Source organism: Platichthys flesus, chromosome 3 (genome assembly GCF_949316205.1).
Source record: "Platichthys flesus chromosome 3, fPlaFle2.1, whole genome shotgun sequence".
In the NCBI taxonomy this organism is placed as follows: Eukaryota; Metazoa; Chordata; class Actinopteri; order Pleuronectiformes; family Pleuronectidae; genus Platichthys; species Platichthys flesus.
This window is the reverse complement of record NC_084947.1, coordinates 7,743,674-7,764,535: the sequence shown is the minus strand read 5'-3', so window position 1 is coordinate 7,764,535 and position 20,862 is coordinate 7,743,674. Positions and strand designations below refer to the sequence as shown.

General features: G+C 43.0%; 1 protein-coding gene across 10 annotated transcripts; it reads right to left on the bottom strand.

Moving 5' to 3' along the window:
* Window positions 1–600: 600 nt before the first annotated feature.
* Window positions 601–19,371, bottom strand: atxn2 (ataxin 2). Of its 10 annotated transcripts, none has more exons than XM_062381647.1 (26): window positions 18,703–19,371; window positions 17,149–17,179; window positions 16,716–16,775; window positions 16,198–16,269; window positions 15,245–15,395; window positions 14,346–14,360; window positions 12,366–12,490; window positions 12,081–12,172; window positions 11,695–11,886; window positions 10,638–10,810; window positions 10,073–10,321; window positions 8,476–8,661; window positions 8,025–8,204; window positions 7,739–7,846; window positions 7,486–7,556; window positions 7,031–7,383; window positions 6,707–6,770; window positions 6,460–6,606; window positions 5,772–5,789; window positions 5,144–5,216; window positions 4,117–4,310; window positions 2,963–3,089; window positions 2,663–2,854; window positions 2,371–2,582; window positions 1,730–1,907; window positions 601–1,428 (listed from the first exon to the last, which is right to left on the bottom strand). In XM_062381647.1, exons 1-26 carry the CDS (start codon window positions 18,810–18,812, stop codon window positions 1,397–1,399), a joined length of 3,405 nt encoding a protein of 1,134 aa, XP_062237631.1. In that variant the 5' UTR covers window positions 18,813–19,371; the 3' UTR covers window positions 601–1,396. The 10 variants fall into 10 exon arrangements, with proteins under 10 accessions (XP_062237631.1, XP_062237630.1, XP_062237629.1 ...); XM_062381646.1 differs by having other exon boundaries at window positions 5,150–5,216; window positions 7,031–7,389; window positions 18,703–19,370; XM_062381645.1 differs by having other exon boundaries at window positions 7,031–7,389; window positions 18,703–19,369.
* Window positions 19,372–20,862: the final 1,491 nt, after the last annotated feature.

Sequence of the window (20,862 nt, the reverse complement as noted above, 5' to 3'; positions counted from 1 at the left end):
AATTCCCCTAGAGTTCATTTCTAAAGATGGAACATAATATTTAAATTGTCAAATAATCAGTTTGTTCATAATTAAAAATTGTTGATCTATCAGGACCTGAGTGAATAATAATTTAGTCTTTGAATATTTTCCACAGCCTGATGTGACGTCTGCTTGGAGTCCAAATCTGATAAATTTTCTTTAACCTTCAAGGTTAAAGTAAAACTAATGATTCAAGTTTTTGACTCAGTTCAACGATAAACTAATTGTCACAATATTGACGAGGCTCTTTCTATGTTGCGGTTGCATGTTCTCCCAGTGACTGTTGGGGGTTTTCTATGGGAACCTCGGCCTCCTCCCACAGAACAAGGACCTGCAGGTCGGGGTTACGTTCTGACTTGAATGTAAATATAAATCTTGTGACTGTACGGTGACGCTGTCCAGGGTGAACCCGCCTCTCGCCCAACGTCGAGCTACGATTGGCTGCAGCCACAACACAATACCTCAAAAGGACCAATGGTGTAGATAATGAAACGTTTTAATGAATGAGGCCATGTGTGGGTTGAAGGTGCTGAAGGAAATAACAAGAAACCCACAAAGCAATGCAACCACAGTACGCCATTCAGTTTTTAAAACTTTTTTATTGTTTTTTAATTTTTTTGCTTGTTTTTTAAATTATTTATATTATCTACAAAGTAAAAGTTTTAACTTAAAAGTTACATAAGGGTCAGGTGAGATGTGGGATCTGATCACCTCAGCCATCATAGTTTCATAAATAACGCTTCTCCCGTCCTCTGGGCTGCCAACACGGGTTCATTTCACAGGAAGCTTCTCGTCATGTTTCGTCGTTTTTTTTAGTTTGGTTAGAAACGTGTCATGTAGTCTGGAAACAAACGCAGCACAAAGCAGCAGCAATAAACAGTAGGATTAATACTGTCTAAAAGTTGGAAGATTCTTTTTTTTTTTCCCATAAACAAGGTGCAGACAAAATACAAGTTCCAGTTGAATTCTCTTTCTCCACTCTCACTGATTAGTTACTCTCGCTCTCTTTTTACTTGGCAAGCTGACTCAAGGTTGCAATTTGGGACCCCTGAAAGTCTGGGTGTGGTTATTCCGTTTGTGTGTGTGTGTGTTTGTGTGTGTGTGTGTGTTTGTCTGCGTGTGGACAGGGTTTAAATAGGAGGAGTCTTGTCCGTTAAAACTCTAGCTCGTTAAAACATGTCACTGCATCAACCTGTTAACATTCTCTTATTGCCTAGTCTGGGAGGGGGGGGAGGAAAGAGAAAAGCTGATGTGAAGCATGTTTGGTGAGGAAGGAGAGGGCGGAGCTCTCGTCCTCTTCATCGCCCGGTGATGGAGGCTCTGGTCGAGGAGCGTGGCCGCAGAGCGGGTCCCTCGGCTCACTGGCGCCCTCTGTCTACAGCTGCTGCTGATGATGATGAGCCTGCACTGCAGAGTCAAGACAAGATGGAGGGGAAATGTCAAGTTGGTGGATCGACCACAGTTACACAGTAAAAAAAGGTTTGGTCTCAACAATTCTTTTTAAACGTTTATGCCGTGATGGTTTTTTTTTACGTACAAAAAAAACATTTTATCAAATGAATAAATATCTACTCATGGACACCTACATATACACACTTATTATAAAAAGCTGGTGAGATAACAGGTCATGCTCATTATGGATCTCCTTATAACAACAAAAAGGCTCATTCCGCTAGTGGATCAACTAAATAGAGTGAAGCAAACAAACCTTGTGGATGTGCCAGGTAGGAGAAATGTGTGGTGGATGAGACCGGGATGGGGTTGAGGGCGTTCTGAGTCATTTGGGGCTGCGGCCCCCCTGGAGGCCCCTGGGTAGCCATCAGCATCATTTGAGGGTGATTAGGCGCCGGGTGGTGAGACTGAACTAAACCAGACTGCATATGGGCCTGAGAGAGAGAGAGAGAGAGTGAGAGAGAGAGAGAGAGAGCGACAGAGAGAGAGAGCAGGAAGTGAGACGGACAGAGAGATCAACAGAGATATGATATATTCACAAAGAACAACATTCTTTATAGGGGTTAAAAGATGATAGAACTAATAACTCCTATTCCAATTCCAATTACTGCAACATTTCTGTTTTGCAGTAACCACTGATCACAGTTGGTTGTGTACCATGTTCCTCCTTCAACTTACAATGTGGCCACGCTGCCAAAACTAAAACACTGCACTTGCTGCTTCCCCCCCACCAACCAAATACAGTTTGACCCATTCATAAACACCTGCTGGACCCGATCCTAGATTTCCTCCCGCCCACATTTAAAATCCCAAACAGGAAACACAGCCAATCTGATTACTTGGCTGGAGCTGTTGGGGAAGTGGTCTCCGGCCAGCGGATCGGAGGCTGTGACCTACCTGCTGCACGTGCGCCATGTGGTTGTGGTTGTAGCCGTGCTGCACCTGCTGCGGGTGGATATAGACCGTCTGCTGGGCAGAGGGGAACGATCCCTGGGGAGACTGAGGGTTGGGCCCTGGGGTCATGGAGGGGGGCGTAGGGGCCAAGGCTGAGTACATCTGCTGCTGTGGAGACTGGTTGGCCATGTGGAGGGCCTGGGCTGCTGCTGCAGCTATGACACAAAAACACACAGTGGTTCATTGAGAATATCCAGCACAGTGAAATCAAAGCTTCCCATCGTAACAGACTGACCTGCAGCAGCCTGCTGGTGTTGTGGGTGCTGGACTGGGCTGGCTGCTGGGTGGTTTGGAGGACCCCCATGCTGTTGGGGACCACCCTGCTGGCCTTGGCCTGTAGGCGTGGCAGAGGGCTGCGGGTGCTGGGGGTGAGCGTGCAAAGTGGCACTGGGGTGGGGGTACTGCTGAGGCATCGGCCCTTGAGACACTTTGGGACAAAAATCAATGGTAGTAAGAAAACATGTAAACACAGCACACACAACACTGCCTGCACGTTGCGTACTCATCAAGCTACACAAGTGGTGGGCTGACGTACCATACATGGTGTGTGTCTGCTCTGGGTACTGTGTAGTTGAAGAAGAGACGAGGCTGGGTTGGCCGTGTGTGGGTGGCCCCATCATCCTAGCACCCCCCTGCATTACTGGACTAAACACATGCTGCGCCTGGAGGACACACAAAGACAGACAGGAGACGGACAATGACGGTATGGAACTCTCATTGTTATCAACGATAATGTAGCATCAAATCTTCCAACAAACCCAAGGTTCAATCACAAATTAACCAGATTGACATTTATATTATATATATATATTATTCAGGCAAGGTTAAGAAGAGAAGCTTCATTCTTTCGGAGTTCACTCCAGTTATATGCAGCACAGTTTGTGAACACTGTCTGAGTCCCTAGAGGTTCAGGGAACAGTCAAATGAGCTGAACAGTATTTAACAGTATTTAAATCTAAATGCATCTTAAAAAAGAAAAGAAAAATATTACAGAGAGGCGGTGGTCTAGTGGCAGAAACTTGGACTATGGGCAGAGAAGGTCTTTGGTTCGTCTCTGGTTCGACTCCACGGAGAGACAACAAAAGACGAACCTGGATTGATCTGTCCAAAAATCCAAGAGTCTCCCTACCCTTTCTAGTGCCCCTGAGCAAGGCACCTTACTCCCCTAACATCTGCTCCCGAGCGCCGTACATGGTCGCTCACTGCTCTGTGTGTCCTGCACCAGATGGGTTAAATGCAGAGGTTAAATTGACCTACCTGCATGAGTGTGCCTTTGCATGTCTGTGCATGTGTTTGGGACTAATAAATGCATCTTAAATGTGCCAGAGAGCAGAGTAACGAGGCAGTTTTTACAGTGGAGCCTCATAAATAAACAATATATGCTGCTTGTTCCTTCCTCCTGACAACGAACGGTATCACCAGATTGATCTGGGTCAAGAAGCAGGAGCCTGGATTCAGCTCCACCAAATCAGAGGTGAGGAAACACTGGCACCGTGCTGCCTCCACGTCAAGCTGCCGGATCCCGGGCATGTGGTCCACGAGTGAGCAAGGAGGGATAAAGACTCCCAGTACTGATGGTACCAGTGACTGCACTGGTCTCATAGGGATCGTATTAGAGGGCCCTCCTGTGGTGAGCAATGCTGGATGCTCCTGACGCTCTGACACCAGCAGTGAGGGATTAAATCTTACCTGTGATTGGTAGTGAGTCATCTGCTGGACCAGTGGCTGACTGGTGAACTGCTGCGGGCTGCAGGTGAAGTACTGGGCAGAATAGGCGGGGTTCTGTGCTACAATAGGTGGTCCTGCTGCCGTCACTGGGTGCATCATGGTGGGCGCGCCCTGCGGGTGGTGCTGGTCTGACCTCTGCTGGGGCATGTTGGGTACTGGAGGGTTCGCGTTAAGAGATTACATTAAAATCCGGTAAATCTAAAACTAAAACAGAATCACGGAGAAGTGAGAAAATCTACGACTTGTTTGATAAGAAGCAAATTATCACTTAACTCAACTGAAAATAAAGAGATTGACTTTTCCTAATAGGAAAGTCATTTCTGAAGCCTTTGAACTGGGAAATACTTTCCACTGATGCACATTGTCAACTTCAATATCTAATATTTATTGTATTACTTTTGTATAAATACTGCAAGGTGATGATGTGCAATATAGTTTACTATTTATTGTTTAACTTTTTTTCCTTTTGACACTGTATATCACTTCTAATGTATTTTATTAGAGAAAGTAGTTTTCACGTTCAGCTCTGTGCCTACAAGGCTAGTGTGATCAGTTTATCAATGAATCAACTTCCTGACAGACTCAGTTTTACTCCTCATCTTGTCATTCATTGTTCTGTAAATCCTGACTTGATGGTCTGTCTCCGAGTGAAGACATCAGGAGAAGCTTTCGAGAACAGAATCTCAACTAGATTTAAAAACTGCCCCTCCTGTGTACTTTTCGGCGGACTAATTATAAAAGACACACAAAACTAATTTGATAAAAAAACGCACCAGCCTAGCAACAGTACAGGAATTACAACCCACATTGCATTCACCTTCACTTGATGTAAATTATTGCCCAGTTATTTCAATATTCAAAAAAACTGAAGCTTTGAATAGAGAAGGTGACACAGTATTTCTCCCACATAGACTATGTCTTTAGCTTCGGAGTGATTGAACCAAAAGAGAAGACTAGTGGGAGGGAGCGTGGAAATAGTTATTCTCACCTTTACCTGGTCTGTAGGGTTTAGACTGGCTGACGGTCATATGAGGCATCTGCACCTGGTACATAGCAGGAGACTGGAGGGAGGGCGGGGAGGGGAAAAAACAGGTTTACTCTCGGCCGTCTCAGGAGACTTAAGCATCACATCTACGATAAGGACCTCAAATAAAAAACTGGTGAATTGGTGTTTATCTGTACAGGACAACTCTTACTAAGTGTTTTACTTTAGCAGCAAACATAGAAATGAACATATTAAAATGTGCCTTTGAGGTTATGGGAATTAACTCTTACCTGGGGACACATGCATTTTCTCTGACTGTCTATCATTGTGTGTTTTCTAATAAACCAAATGCTGCTCGTCATACTCTGCTCCTTAACTCGAGAATATCAAACAACATGCATTTCTATCGGAAACAGTTTAGCAGCAAAAACAAAGAGGCTTAACCTCCTATGAGCTTTCAGCCATTTGTTTGATAAACAGACGAAACCAATAGAAGTAAGATACAGGTTAAAGTGAATTGCAATAAGAAGTTGGCAAACCAACGTCTGATGAAATTATTTCAACAAGCAAGCAAAACATCTCTTAAGCTTTAAAAAAAAAAAGGATTTAAAAAATAGAAATCTTCACAAACCTTCCATATTATGCTTTTCTAATGGAGTGAGAGAGAGAGGAGGAGGAGGAGGAGGGGGAGAAAAGGAAAAAAGAACCACTCTTTAGTTGTTCACCAACGTTAATATCTTTTACACGTGTCTGATGTTGGATCATCAAGTTTCTCTTAAACCAATACAGGCAAAACGTATAGATTAATAACTTTCATAAAAAATTGACTAAAAACTTTCAATAAGTGATTCTTGAAAATCTTATTTTGACAACATATCGTATGAATATGATTCCTCCTTTCTTAAACATTTCTAAGCTTGTTTCACCTAAACAGTTTTTAAAGCGATTCAGCCAAAATTCAGACAAATTCAGGGGAAAGAAAAGTGATGACAAAGGGATGCAGATATTTTGTATATCGATGTAAAAAGAAAAACAAGAACTGAAAAATCATGGAGGGGTCCTCAAAAAGTAAAATTAGAAAACAAATGCGAAGAAAGTAATAAGAGATTAATAAAAGACAGAAAAATAAAGAAAAATAAGTAATGATGACAAACAGGTTAGGAGATGAAGGTGATGGTGGTTAGTCGTGGATTCTCAGATCATCACCCTGAACACCGAACCAGTATAATCCAGTGGATTATACTGGTTCGGTGTTCAGGGTGATGATCTGAGAAGAAAAAAGTAAATCTGTCATGCCAGCATGCAGCCGTGTGTCTCACCTGCACGCCCGGGCTGACGGGGGTGAGCGGATACATTTGGGGGAAGCAGACTGTCTGGCTGTAGACAGCCGGGGGCTGCTGGACGACGATGGAGGGGCTGGGTTGGCCCTGAGGACGAGGGGGCGTCGGGGTGTTGGCTGGTTTGGGCTGATGGAGTGATTAAAAAAGAGAGAGACATTATAACAGTAGTGTAAAAATAGTCTTGTGTTATTTAAAGTGTGCAGTCTGTCAGCAGCAGATCACTAACCTGTGTATTGAACCTGGGTTTGAACTCGTTGGCGTTTGGGTTCAGGGTTGATTTTCTCACTTGACTGCAGGAGAAGAAACAGTGAACAGCTTAATATTGTAGGATCCGTCTGGAAGTATTTACATTAATATATATTTCATATTGATATTATGGGGGGTTTTCTGGCAGCAGAATTTGATGTGGGATAAAACAGACTACAATGTTTATGGTCATTCAGTTTAAAAGGTGTATTTTTTGGATGACTATACAAAAAAACACACAGCACCTCCAGATGTAACACATTTAAGTTCATCACAACAAAATCACAACATCTCTTCCACTCACTCTTGTACAGCCTCCTTTTTCTCCTCCTTCTCTTCGTGCTTGGCTCCACTGAATGTGGCCGTTGTCTGAACTCCCTGCGATGCCACGTCCAGCCCGGCCCTCTTCAGGTCTGGGGCTGAGGGAGATGGGGACAGAGCAGCAGGGCTGCCAGGCTTACTGGTGTTTGAGTTGGCGGAGGAAGGAGCAGGGGCACCCGCAGCGGCTCCAGCAGCAATCACTACAACACCCTCTTCATTGTCCTCCCGCGCCACGGAGGAGGATTTGTCCAGGGGAAGGTCTTTAGGCTTGTCTGCTGGATCTCTAGGTGGCTTGGTCATCATCTGGTCAAAGGCGGGGTCTGGATTTGAACTAGACTGCAACTGGGAAATAAAAGCGGGAGTTGGAGGAGGTGGACACAAGCTCTAGATCAGCTTGATAAACCTGAGGTTACTTATAGGAATGAAAGAGATACTCACCCTAAAATCGACACTAAATTTCTTTAAATTATCTATTTGTTTTCTGTGGTCTGGTGCCATTGAAGGGGGTCCTGGAAGAGAGGATGATATGAGGAGGTTAGTCCCAAAAACTATAGATCAGATTATGGACCAATCTGTTTTTACAGGTGCCTCAGCAAATGGTCACTTCATCAGAATCCTTGTGATACATCTTCATAAAAACTCTGATGCCTGACACAGTCTTTTCTGAGGCAAATACTGCTGTCCACTGTACCTTTGCAGACTGGTCTGGGGATACTAGGCGTGCTCTCCAAGGGCTTGATGTTCTCCTTGTTTGCCGTGGGGGATGTTTGTCTCGTCTCCTGAACACGACACTCTTTTGCTAAACAGAACACAACATATAATCAGAACAAGCATATGTGAACAATGCATCCGACAGTTACAGGAACCGCTGCAAAAACTTCACCTCTGTGGGCACACAAATCAGGTATTTCATATCCTCCCTGGTATTTCCTATTCCCTCGGCCCTCATCTAAGAACATTTCACTTTTAAAGCTTACCATCTCCTGTTGATGAGGCGACCATGTTGGGAGCGGGACAAGCAGCAGTAGGAGAGGAAGCTGATATTGGTGTGACGACAGTTTCCACAGGAGCTGTTCCTGTCTGAGGTGACGGGAGGGAGGAGGAGCCGGGGGAGGCTCCACCCATGCTATTCTGACGAGGGGAGCGAGGTCTGTGAGCTGAGGAAAGAAAGATTTAGTGATCAAAAAAATCCATCATTGGAGGATAACTATTCAAAGTATAAGATGTTTTCTTAACATAATATGTGGAAAATTAGGAAATAACACTGCAGGACCTTTCAATACAGTTCATCCAGTGAGGCTGAAACATAATGACCTATTTCTATTCCATGTATTTTCTCATTAATATTTTGTGTGTTCATGTTTGGAAATGTATCACGATAGAAGCACGTAAAAAAGGAATAAAGAACAAAGGAAAGAACTTTTCTACCTCCACTAACTACTGAAGACCATGTCCCTCCAGAGGAGCTGCTCCTACTTGGTGTAGTCACTGGGACCTCTCCGGGGGCATTGTGGGAAATTATGTCCACTCCCGGAGGGATGCCAGTTGTCCGGCAAGGTGGCACTCTGTGAGCACGAGGTGTCCGCTGGGATTTGGGAGACATCCGGGGTGGACCTGTGGACAAAGACAGACAGAAGTCCATGAACAGACAGCGGAGGTAAAGTAAAGAGTTTCCAACCGTCCCGCTGTGGTTTCTCTCTGAAGCTCCTCTGTGTCACTCAAAAGAAAAAACACCCAAACATCTGTGCTCATTACAGCATAATCTAATGTTTAAGTATCACACCATACAGTTATGTTATTTGGTGACATGCGTGTTAGTGGAGAAAGACCAGATCAAACACACCACACTTTTCAAATCACAACCGAGTGAAGTGAGAGATGAAGAATGAGAAACAGGAGAGAAGGTGAAGGGAGAACCCGTAATTAAATATTTCACTGTTAAACAAAGTTTGTGCAGATAAATTTCACTGTATATACATATGAAAAAAGTATTAACGTGATCTATAAATACTTGGACAGTGTAAGTTATTATTTCCACTTATTCAGAGAGTAGAGGTTCATGTGTGTTTTAGAACAGTGACAAATACTTCACCATGGAAGACGGTGGCGTGTCTATGACCCCAAAACATCTTGAACCAGAGATGCAACAGGCTTAAAATATGTTAAGCCAAAGAGGTCAATGTTAGAAATGTTAAATGACAAGTTCATCCTAAGTTTTATCATAACTTATCAAATACTTTTTGGTAAATTAAATTTGGGATCCATTTATGCAAATCTGAGAATTCCTGAACAGTCCATCCAGTACGGATGTATAAACACCAAATAAAAGCTTTAACTACATATTTTAACAACGTGCTCATTGATATTCTTCAAATTCAATGTGCTGGAGAACAAATGGGGCCCACGGATAATGTGACAAAAGCACGGTGTGTGTGTGTGAGAGAACCAACGGGTAAAGTTGTTTTAGATAAGACATCCGTCAGTTCAAGCTGATTTGTGCATCTTTACTTTGCTTCATTCAAATCTTTATCTGGCTTTGCATCTTGAAATATTAGAAATATTTGTTTTCAATCCCTCAGCAGCCAAAGCGTTTCCTTCTTTGTTATGTGCTCATGTCCCTAACACTGCTGCTGTTGGAAAGTAGTTTAAAATCCTGTCGTTTTGTCGGCTTGACTCTTGCTACGCAGAAAGCACAGCACGCACCGTGATGCACCCACATGCCAAGATGAAACTGCCTGATGCACTGATAAAGGATCAGTTTTGTGGAAATCCTCACAATTTCTATATCGTGTGGAAATGACAAATCTGACCCCAAATCAGCCTGAAAAAGCAACTTCACCTATTTCTGTTATTGCACACTAGACCTGGGCAAATTTAATTTTGAACGTAATTTCCATATTTATTATTATTAAGACAGTTTCAAACAGCTTTCAACATTTCGGGGATGTCAGTTCCACATTGGGCTCAATCCATCCACCTTCAACTCATGCTTTTGCCCAGGTCTACTCCACACTGATGTGGGTACCTTCTGAAGACATGCGTTTGGGCAGAGTGGAGGCTGGCGAGGTGGGCCCATGGTGGGAAAAGGAGGATGAGGAGGAAGGATAGGAGGGGTAGGATGAATGAGAGGGAGGCCTGGAGGGTCGAGAGGGGGGTCTGGAGGGTGGCCTGGTGGGCGTGGCCGCCCGAGGAGGCAGGGAGGAGGGGCCAGACTGGTAACGAGAGGGGGGGCGGGAGGAAGGAGGCGGGCAGGGTGAGGGCCAATGGGATGAACCTAAGAGAGGGAAGGACAAATGATCAAGGATGACAAAGAGCAGATGATGAGCAGGTAAAGTGAGGAAAACAAAAGGTACAGCAGGAATAGAGAGAAGGGGGAGATTAATAAATATGAGACAGAATGGCAAGGGAGAATTAAATGATTACTAATAAGTACGATAAATATATAAAAAGAAATGGACGCTCTTAACCACAGTCACCACCAGTTAATCAGAGAAGATAGAAATTCCAAGTCAATATAATCACTCACTATCCAATAAATGTTGAGTGGCAAGTAACAGGATATGTTTGTGTGTTTATGTCCTGACACGCACCTCCGTTAACAACCCTCTGGTCGGCTCCAGAGTTGGGACTGTAGTCGTGAGGTCCGGGTCGAGGGGTCGGGGGCCCGGCTGAGCCTGGAGCCAGACGAGGTGAATTCTGACGTCCTGGTCCCCAAGACATTGCTTCCCTGTTCCTCTGACCTGGAGGAATGTACTTGTTCTCCCTGCACACATACACATGGAGGCAGATGGTTGAGTTCAATATATACAGAACAATAGTCAAGATAAAAAGGGGTGGAATTAATTGTACACTCTGTTATATTCAGCTAAGTAAATGTTTTCATGCCAACATGAGCATGTTTTCTTTTACTACCAGGGAACTTATTTGTTCTGAGAGCAGCTGCTGTTTGCTTAGTGGAACTGTTCGTCATTCTTTCAGGCCTGAATAAGGAGCTTCTCAAGCCTGAGATACAGAATGCCTACCTTTAGCTCATGTACTTCTGCCCTCATCCTTATGCTCATACTAATATAAATAATATTGAAATAACAATAGTATATAAAAATGCTGGTACTTAGATCCATTTCTGGCAATATTAAAATAACAGGCACTGGAAATGAAGAAGAAGTGTGTACAACACACATTCTTCCACTTGTTTCATAACTAACAAATTACCTGTGGGAGAAATCCACCCTCAAAGATGATAAATAGTCTCTGGTGATATTTATAGTCAGTTTTACTGCACAAACATGTTGTGACTTGTTAATAAAACAGAGAAAGGAATATTTTATTAGATCACTTATCACAATTAGACATGAATGATTTATGTTCCAGACCTATAGGCAAGGAAGTTAACAATTAATGCTGCTGACTCAGTTAAACTCCATCTCTTTGTGCTTTGCACAGTTAATAATATTTACGAGTGTAAAGCAAGGTTTACAAGGATACACTACATTCCACAATGGGAACATGAATGTTGCAGTGTTGTGTTGCTAAATGGTTAAAGGGAGCTAGTATTGAAGCACATTCAAAGAGTCAGTTAACAACAATGAGGATGTTGTATGAGATGCATTTATTGACCCCAAGTTTTTAAGTGTCTCCCGGTCTCACCTGCTGCCAAGCGTGTGAGGCTCCCTCTCCCCTCGAACCACTGCAGTGTATTTCTCCTCCTCGGAGCGCTCATCATTCTCCAGGGCCACGCGGGCCTTGTATGTGGCACTGGCCTCAATCTCCTCGGCCAGCTGGGAAGCACGCGCTTCCCTCTTGAGGAACTCCTCCGAGTTGTCCCGCTCCAGGGGGACCCTGGGAAACAAGCTCAGGTCAGACAAGCGAAGCAGGGTGATGGAGGGATGAGAAACAAGCCGATTCCATGTTTGAGTCGTCGTAAACAGAGGCAGAGTAAAGGTTAATGACCAGATATTTAAAATTACATCCAGAAAACACATGGCTTAGTGTTAAATAAATCAAATGTATTAACATTGAAGATAGCAACTTACGTATATGTGGAGAGGCTGCTGTCATATGTTGACATCACTCCATACTTCTCCTCATTGTACTTGAACATGTCATTGGGGTCCCACCCATTTGACTGAAATGAAGAGAGAGGGAGGAGCAAAGAAAGTGACATCATTTCCAAAAAGGTCTGGACAAATATGATCAATGCTGTCGACTGAATGAAATATCCTCTCTATTATTTTCACTGTCCAATCTATCATCATATGGCCTGTGAGGCTTTAGTTCCAAGTACAGCATCAAATGTGTCTGTGTGTCGGTCTTCTTACCACATCTGTATCCAGAGACTCTAGGCTGTCGGAGTTGTGGGTCTCTCCACCATCCCAAGGCTCTAGATCTTTTTCTTTGTGCTCGCCATTGATCCTACTGCTCACTGCGGCATCTGTGAAGTTGTCTGCGACGCACACAAAGAATACATATTTGTGTACAGCAGACTGCTGCACACAAGCTCACACATCCAACAACCAACACAAAGAGGAGCCCAAAGACGGGATGCAGTCCTGTTGCTGCATTTTCACTGTTTATGCAGGGAAGCGCTCATGCCTACAGAGCTTCTACCACCAGGTCTGAAGATTTGTAATTGAGGTATTGGAGGTTCACCAGGCACACCCACTCACAACAAGACAGGGGTCCAACTGGATTGGGAGAATAAATCCTTTCAAAAACAAATGGAGCTATTGCTTGAGCTGGCCTTGGTAAAGCTAACAGAGATAAATTGGTCTGACAGTGTATGAATCAAGCCTCGTAAAGAAAGGGAGAAAAATAATCCTCTAACACTTTCTTAGCCTGTGTCAAAATCTACAAATTAAAGAATTACTGGCTGACCTGCATCAGGAATTTGAAGTATGACCCAGTGTATACAATAACCCCCCCACACACATTTATTATGCATTGCAATGGGCCGCATTTTGAAAGCTGACTTTAACATGTTCAACTACTTGATAGTCCAAACTTTCAGGACCATAAGTAAACTCACAGAATAATTGTGTTAGCTCAACAAAAACCAGGGACAGGCATGCTCAAAGAAAACCCTCAATTATGTTTGAAAGGAAATCTAATCTCAGTTCAGCCCAAGTCTGCTCTCACTTTCTCAAAGCTGGCATCGATGGACTATGTGCACAAAGCATACCAGCCACCTGGAGTTGTATAACTCAGCCAAACCTAACTCATCTTGCATGAAACTGGTCCAGAATGTCCGACTGGCATCTCAGAAACAGTCTGACAGGCCTGAATTATATGAGTAGAGGTGGTTGTATGCACACAGTCCATCGAGGGTATTGTACATAACATAAGGAAAATTGTGAATAAAGTCAAATGTGAGCATAGTGAGGGGGGTAAAGCAAACATGCATTTAGATAGCAGTCTTTTTATATGACCTTACAGCACTTCAGGGCCAAACCAAATCAAGAAGTCATGACAGAACTTGATTTTAAATACCATGCTAAGACATCAAATTCAGTTGGTAGTTTGTCAGGGCTTTTCAAGCTGTTGCTTTCAATGGAATTACAGAAATAATGTAGAGTTTCTCATCTTCCATCTGACTGTGATTTGACCCGAGTTCTACTCGAGTAAGATTTGAGATCAAGTGCTGCAGCAAAATCTCATTTTTAGGAAAATACAATAATGCTCTGCATAATAAGATAAAACAAAAAAAATCTGTCCTCTTCTAGTTGTCTATGTACAAGCTTTAATTGTGCTTGGATCTATATAAAATTAGTAAAAATGTAAACAAAAAGTATTCTACTTTAAAAGTACTTAAAAACAACTAACAAAATGAAATTTCTGTAAGTTGACCACTTTAAACATTTAACACTAGTAGCTGTATATTTTTGACAGATTCAATATAAGTAAGCATAAGGTCATATAATAGGTATAATGTCCATGGCTTCAATATTGAGCCCACGCTAACATCTCATTAAAAGCTCAACGGATAAGTGATGGGGGAAAAGAGAAAAACTCTTCCACCGAAAGCAACATCCTGTCTGGAGATTAACAAAAAGGGATCTGGTGAAAACAAGGAGCAAGACTGACCTGCATCCGACATTGAATTGTTATTTTTAGGTTGTATGAAAGTCAGTGATACTCAAATTCAATCACCAAATTAGATTTCAAATGTAGCAGGAAGGCAACAGATCAGGCCCAAGACTTGCAGATTCCAAATTATTTGAGTTAGATTTTTGGGCTTATAATGCATGTATGTCTGAGTGCATTACAGAGAAGTGCGAGAGGAGAAAACAGCCATATATTACCTGTATCAGAGGAGACTAGACCATTGGAGAGGAGAGACAGACAGATGAGACACAGTCAGAAGATGGACTGACAGATACAATGACTGACTGCCGATCACACCAACAGTTGAATTCCTATTCAACAATTCTTGGATGTGGATCAATGAGGTGCGAGGAGAATTGCAAAAAGTGAAGGATGTTTCCATTTTTTACAACTCGAGTGGAGTTTTCATGGTTTTATGTCAAGCCGTGTATAGCAAACTCCACATGTCCCATTTGTTTATAAATTGGTGAAAAACATATGTACCTTCCACTTAAAAACTGCAATAATAATAATAGTTTTCAAAAACACTGAACTTAACTGTCTTGTTGACCATGTAACATGATCACTAATAATGGAGATGGTGCTTTGGATGTCATACTGTTGTGCAAAACTTTCCACTCAGTCCACATTAGTTAAATATAACCAGATAAGATATTTGATCCAAAAGATAATCCCTCCCACAGAGTTGATTATCATTCAAATGAGACCTGTATGGGCCAAGATGAATCAGAGGAAGGAGACTCATTCAGACTTTATTGAGTGTCCTTGCTGCACCAGGGCAACCTTCCGACCAATCAGCAGATCAAATTAGTCTTCAATGGCTGAGCAATCAGAGCACACGCACAAGATTTAACTCCTGGCAAAGCCTTTGACATCAAGATGGCGAATACAAACTGAAGATCAATATGTTGTATGCATGCACTGATTGGCATTAACGGGGACAATTGTTTATTTTGGGTGTGTGAAATGAATACAAAGCCATCTACTTAGAAATGTCCGTTTCATATGTAGTGTGTGTAGTACCTAGTATGTACACAACTAGGCAAAGACTGCAGTTTGTGAGCCTAGATCAAATCAATATGAATGCGCTCAGTACCTTTCTTGGCGAAACTCAGGTCAACATCTTTGAAGGTCACCACTACCACATCTGAGGCCTTGAAAATTATGCTCTCCACAATATCCTCTTTCCTGGGGCCTATGCTCGGCTCAGGGCTCTTACAGTGGGCTGCATCCAACACCAGGTCACACTGAGGGGGAAAGTTTGGTTAAACAGGATTAAAGAGGAATCGGAAATGTAGCAAAAGCCCCATCTACAGATACGATGAAGAACCAGTGGAAGCGGATAAGGCCTCAAAACAAGAAGTTACAACACTACAACTTGTATAATACTATTGAGGAAAAACTGAAAACACAAGTGCTGAAATCAAACACTACATATTTGAGAAACGTCGTACAGAGGGGAGGGTGAATACAACTGTGTGGACTTTGCAGCATGTTTGACTGCTCAGCTTGCACACTGTGATAATAAAAGCCAAATGTGATGCTTTGTTTTGGTCTCAGAACAAAGCGGTGTGTTTGCCTGTGCAGGCCCACCAAATTCAATTTCTCCTGGAGTATAAGGCAGACCTTGTAAAGGGTGGGGGATAAAAAGATACATAAATATGAGTGCGGTTTTGTGTGAAAACAGGGAATAATGTCCGTTACTGGCATCTCATCAAGAGCTGAAGTAAGAAGCACATGAACTGGACAGAAAACAAACCTCCACCTCGCCTCAGGTGAAGCTTTTCACTTGTGCAAAATGAAATTTTCCCCAAAGAAGGAAGATTGGGGAATACTTCGACCTAAAAAGGAATGAAGCTGCCCTCCATAAAAGGAAAAGTGGAATGGGTGATCTTTGTTGAAGCCACCTCAGGGGTGATGTTACTACCGACTGCTGGAAAGGCACTGGCATACCAGCACAGCTAACCGTAATCATTAGTGGGGCTATTGAGGAAATAACAAATCTAACTCCATACCTATTAAGAAAATCGCACTGTGTGTGATCCTTACCTCTGGACCATATGTCTTAAAGACTCCTTCATAGACTGCACCATCTTTCACTTTCAGCTCACACTTGGTCCCCTATAAATAAAAAAAAGGCTATCATTATTCACTGTATGCAACACGCAGGCATTCAATAAAGTGTCAATGTCAATTTAGACAACCCCCCCCCCCCACCCAAAAAAAAAGGCAGGTTCAGAGACCCATCTGCTGCAAGACGGACAAATGATTGATCAATCTCTGCTTTGTTTATGCAACCAGCTGTCTCTACAAATCACAGAGACTTTGTTTATTGCAGCACAGACATTTTGAAGGAGCAGCATGTGGTGAAAGACAGACTGCAGTGCATGCTGCTGTTACTAATTCATTTGCATTAAGCATGATTTACATCAGCCGTCTCCGACTAAGTTTTGTGTAACCATTATCTTTCCTCTGTGCATTGTGGTAAGTACGTATGAGACACAATTTAGCAGATACTATGTGGAACCTCATCCCAAAAACATAAGATAGACACACAGCAAACATACCACAACTGAAGTCAAGACATGGACCATCCTCATATTTGCATATACACCATTGAAAATGACCTAAAGAAAAAAAACACTGTTAACTTCTGAAGTTACCATTTGCAAAGAAAATGGTTGGTAAATAGGCTCTCATGGCCATTTTAAACAAATAAGATTTAGAATGCATAATAATAATAAATACAAATCCAATCCCTGATCTCGGGTCCATGTTTTTTAACTTTAACCCTCATTAAATACCTTTCAATAACACAATATTTTATCGGAATGACTGCACAGGCCAAATTAACAGAAGAGGCGTTAATCCCTTGTGTCAATTCTCAAAAGCTCTTTTTAGATAAAATAATGTACCCAGGTATTCCAAACGAATAATGATACACGTCTATGTTTAATAAGCCTTTTCCCACTAACTAATGAGAATTAGAGAACGACTTACTGCTGCAGGACCTTTACCACTGTGTCTTCCCCTGAAAGGAAAAGAAAACGACATTGTTAGAACTCAGCATCATTAACACTGAACATCGTGCTTGCATATTGAAACCGAGGCTGGCCGAAGATCTCATGAGGTGATGGTGTAAATTCTTCAGAGAGAACAGAGCTGCTGCTGCACATGTTAAAGAGGGTAAAGCCAGAGAATCATCTTCCAACATGAATTATACAAATTAATCTGCACCGAAAGATCTACTGAATGCAAATCCATTACACGTGTTTAATGCAATGAAGATTCTGATGTTTTCCCACAGATTCCCAGGGTGTGTGGAATGTGTTTGAGTAGCTGCCAGCCAAATACTCTGAAGCCTACATTTTTTCCCCAAGCATGTCCTAAAATGCACCTTGTTCAACTGCTGGCACGGGGCCAGGCATTCTCACTTGACTCAGTGTGGGCAATGGGCACTTCCCCTACAGTGTGATCGCTGTGGTACATGGAGCAGTAACACAATCCTCCACAGTAAAACAAATGTAATCAGCTTTATTTAGAAGGGAAATGAGCAGGGTTTTTTTGCATGCGTGTGTCCAACTTGGAGCTCATCCATTCGTTTTACACCATCTTCTCACGACCTCAATAGATGACGACCTACGCAATGAATGGACACGCTGTCCTAGTGACCGGTGAGCAGAAGCCTGGCCACATTTTTTTTAAACCCAGAGAAAATAAATCCGCTTGCAGCCCCCCATGCACTGTCAGTGAGCGTTAGCTGGATCTCGGGAGGACATGTGCAGAAATGTCATGTTTCAAGGACACTATTTCACACGGGCAACGTCAAGGTTGAAATCCCGTCGATGTGTGGATCCCACTTCTCCTGCACACCCGCCCCTCTTCCTCGGATGCCGTGCGCCCACACGCTTTTTTCGCCCTGTTTCTTGGCAAAGCCTTTGCAGCAATGTTGCGGTAACGCTCCGAGGCAACATGACAGTCGAGTGAACACACACATGCACACAAACACACACACACACACAGTTGTTGTACGAGGCTGGAAAGTGACCAGGATGCGTCCCCGTTATAAAAGCGAATGAGGCAAGTGCACTGAATAACAAGCATGGGGCTGTCAAATGGCTAATTAACGCTAGCTAGGTTGACTAGGAGCTGGGAGTAAACTGGCACCAATGGCTCCACGGACACACACACCACACACACCCGCGAAGGGGAAGATGTTAGTGCTAACAAACATGTCAGAATACATCAGCACAGAGAAACACGGGGCATTTTTATTCAGCGTGCACTACGTCACGTCGAAGTTGCAACACGATTAAAGGGAGCAGCCGGGCCCTCGCTAGCTCGACTGCAGAGCGATGCGCTGGGTGACCAACACGTCGCAAGGCCCACGAAACGCTCTCAAACACGGACTGCTTTCTGCTCGTTCCCCCTGATGTCATCTCCCAAAACCGCCTCCGTTCAACGCGGTGGGGTCCGGGGGCTCGGATTCGAGCCCACAACCCGACCGCCGGTGCGTTTTTATTTCGCTAGTTTAACGGTTTCAAAGTGACAGACCTGCCCAGATTCTGCCGTCCCCCGCCGCTTCCTCCGGCACCAGGGGCAGGAGCGCCAGCGGCGCTGCCACCGCCGGGCTTGCTGCGATTTCCACCGGCCTTCATTGACATGGTGATCCCATAAAAGACGGCGTCTCAAAACGACCAGCTCCGCGCCGCAATCTCTCGGACGACAAGACGGGCGTGTGGTGGCGTGACAGCTCGCTAACGTTAGCTGGCGGGCTAATGTGAGCGTGCCCTCCCGATGAAGATGCGCTGCTAGGAGGCTAGCTGGCTAACGGTGGCTAGCGAAATTAGCAATCCGTACATCTGCTATTAAAGACAAAAAAAGAATGAAATTTAAAAAAGACAACACGTGCCAATCGCTCGTGACAAACAAACGGAGGCGTTACAGCCCTCGTCGGTTCGTTGTGTGACTCTAACAAAAAATGCAATTATCTCAAAATAGGGTTTACTGCTATCTCGGGTTCGTTCCGTTGCTAACAGCAAAAAGACCAAAACAGTCTGAAAGGGGACAAAAAACAGCGGAGGGATATTTGAAAGACGCAAGGGCTCCTGATAACCTCACGCAGCGGATCGAAAATTCCCTCTCCGTATTCTTTGACAACCACCGACAGGATGCAAAATATTAACGTTGTGTTATTTCCTCCGAGCCGCCGATAGAAGCGTAAAGAAACCCCTCTGTTTGCATCGAGCGACGCTGCAACGCGGAACTACTTTCAGGAAGTCCCTGAAACCTCGATAGGTGTTTTGAGGCATCCACGTGAGCCGGCGAACATACTTTAGACACACAGCGCAAACGGACAAACACATTAGGTACACACTGAGTGTCCGTGCACGTCGTCTGCACAATAATTAACACACATCGAGTTTGAACAAGTCACAAGATGACGATGACGCTTTGATCAGAGTAACGTCATCCTGCGAATGACTGATCTCTCCACCACCATCCCTATAAAGCACAAGAATAACTTGTCATCTGACAGTAACTTGTCAGATGACACCTATTTCCAGTCTTCCCATTCTCCATTCAAGATTTTCCATCCACTGTTGGATAATACATTCAAATAATGAGATTTGTTGTGGCTATCTTGCAGACTCAGCACTTTGAAGATCTACCTACAGATTTTCAGATAATGAACAGAGGGCCCTTCAAAAAGCTTCAGTTCGTGTTTCTTGAATTAACCCTCTGTGGATTTTGAGATACTTTTAGGATTTTGACTCACTGCACTATTATTTGCATCCAGAATACATAAAGAAATCCTGAAGTCTTCTGTATCACATGGCTGCCACCCAGAGAATAATATTTAACAGTTGGCAAAGATAGGCTTACTTTTGACGTATTTGACTGCCCTAACTTTTGATTGCAATTAATTACACTCTACACACTCTGTATTTTATCTGTACTTAATCTTAATATTGTTTAAACACCAAATTGTTCAAGTTTCATTTGTTTTTTAAAGATATGCTCATTGAATAATATAATATAACCAATAAGTAAATCAGATTTTGATCACAATTTTCAAGCAAAAATTCAACATATTTGCTGGTCACATATTCTGCTCTCTGAAACATCTGCCTGTAAACTAAATATTTATTATAATATTGTTATTTTTCACTTTATTCATATGGATATATATATAAGTGACCTAACCTTTAAACACGATGTTTGGGACTTACTTCTGTGTTTGTGATTTATGAGAGGTTGCAACGTCAATTTGGGATTAATAAAGTACTCCGATCAATTTTATGGATAAAATAAGAAATCAGTCCATTAATCATCATCGCGTTTCTTTATTAAGGTAAATATTCAATGTTGTAAAGTAAAATGTTGGCCTTCAGTTGTAGTAAACCCTTTGTATAAAGCAACAGAAAATGCAAATACTAAAAAACGAAGCACAACTACAGTGGAGAGAATTTACTATTTCTGCTTCTTTGTTTTGACATTTGTTTGTGTTTATTTTAGGGCGGCAGCACAGTGAAAGGTCACAGGAAACGTCCCGATCACACGAGTGTTATCTTCAGTTGTGGGTTTGTGTCCAGAATGTTTTTGTTTGCATCCTCGGGTTTATTCTTCAGTCTGCAAACTGGGACCTCTCGAGGACCCACCGAAGGGCGACCGTCCCAAACGTATTTGATTGAAATTATTAACAATTACATG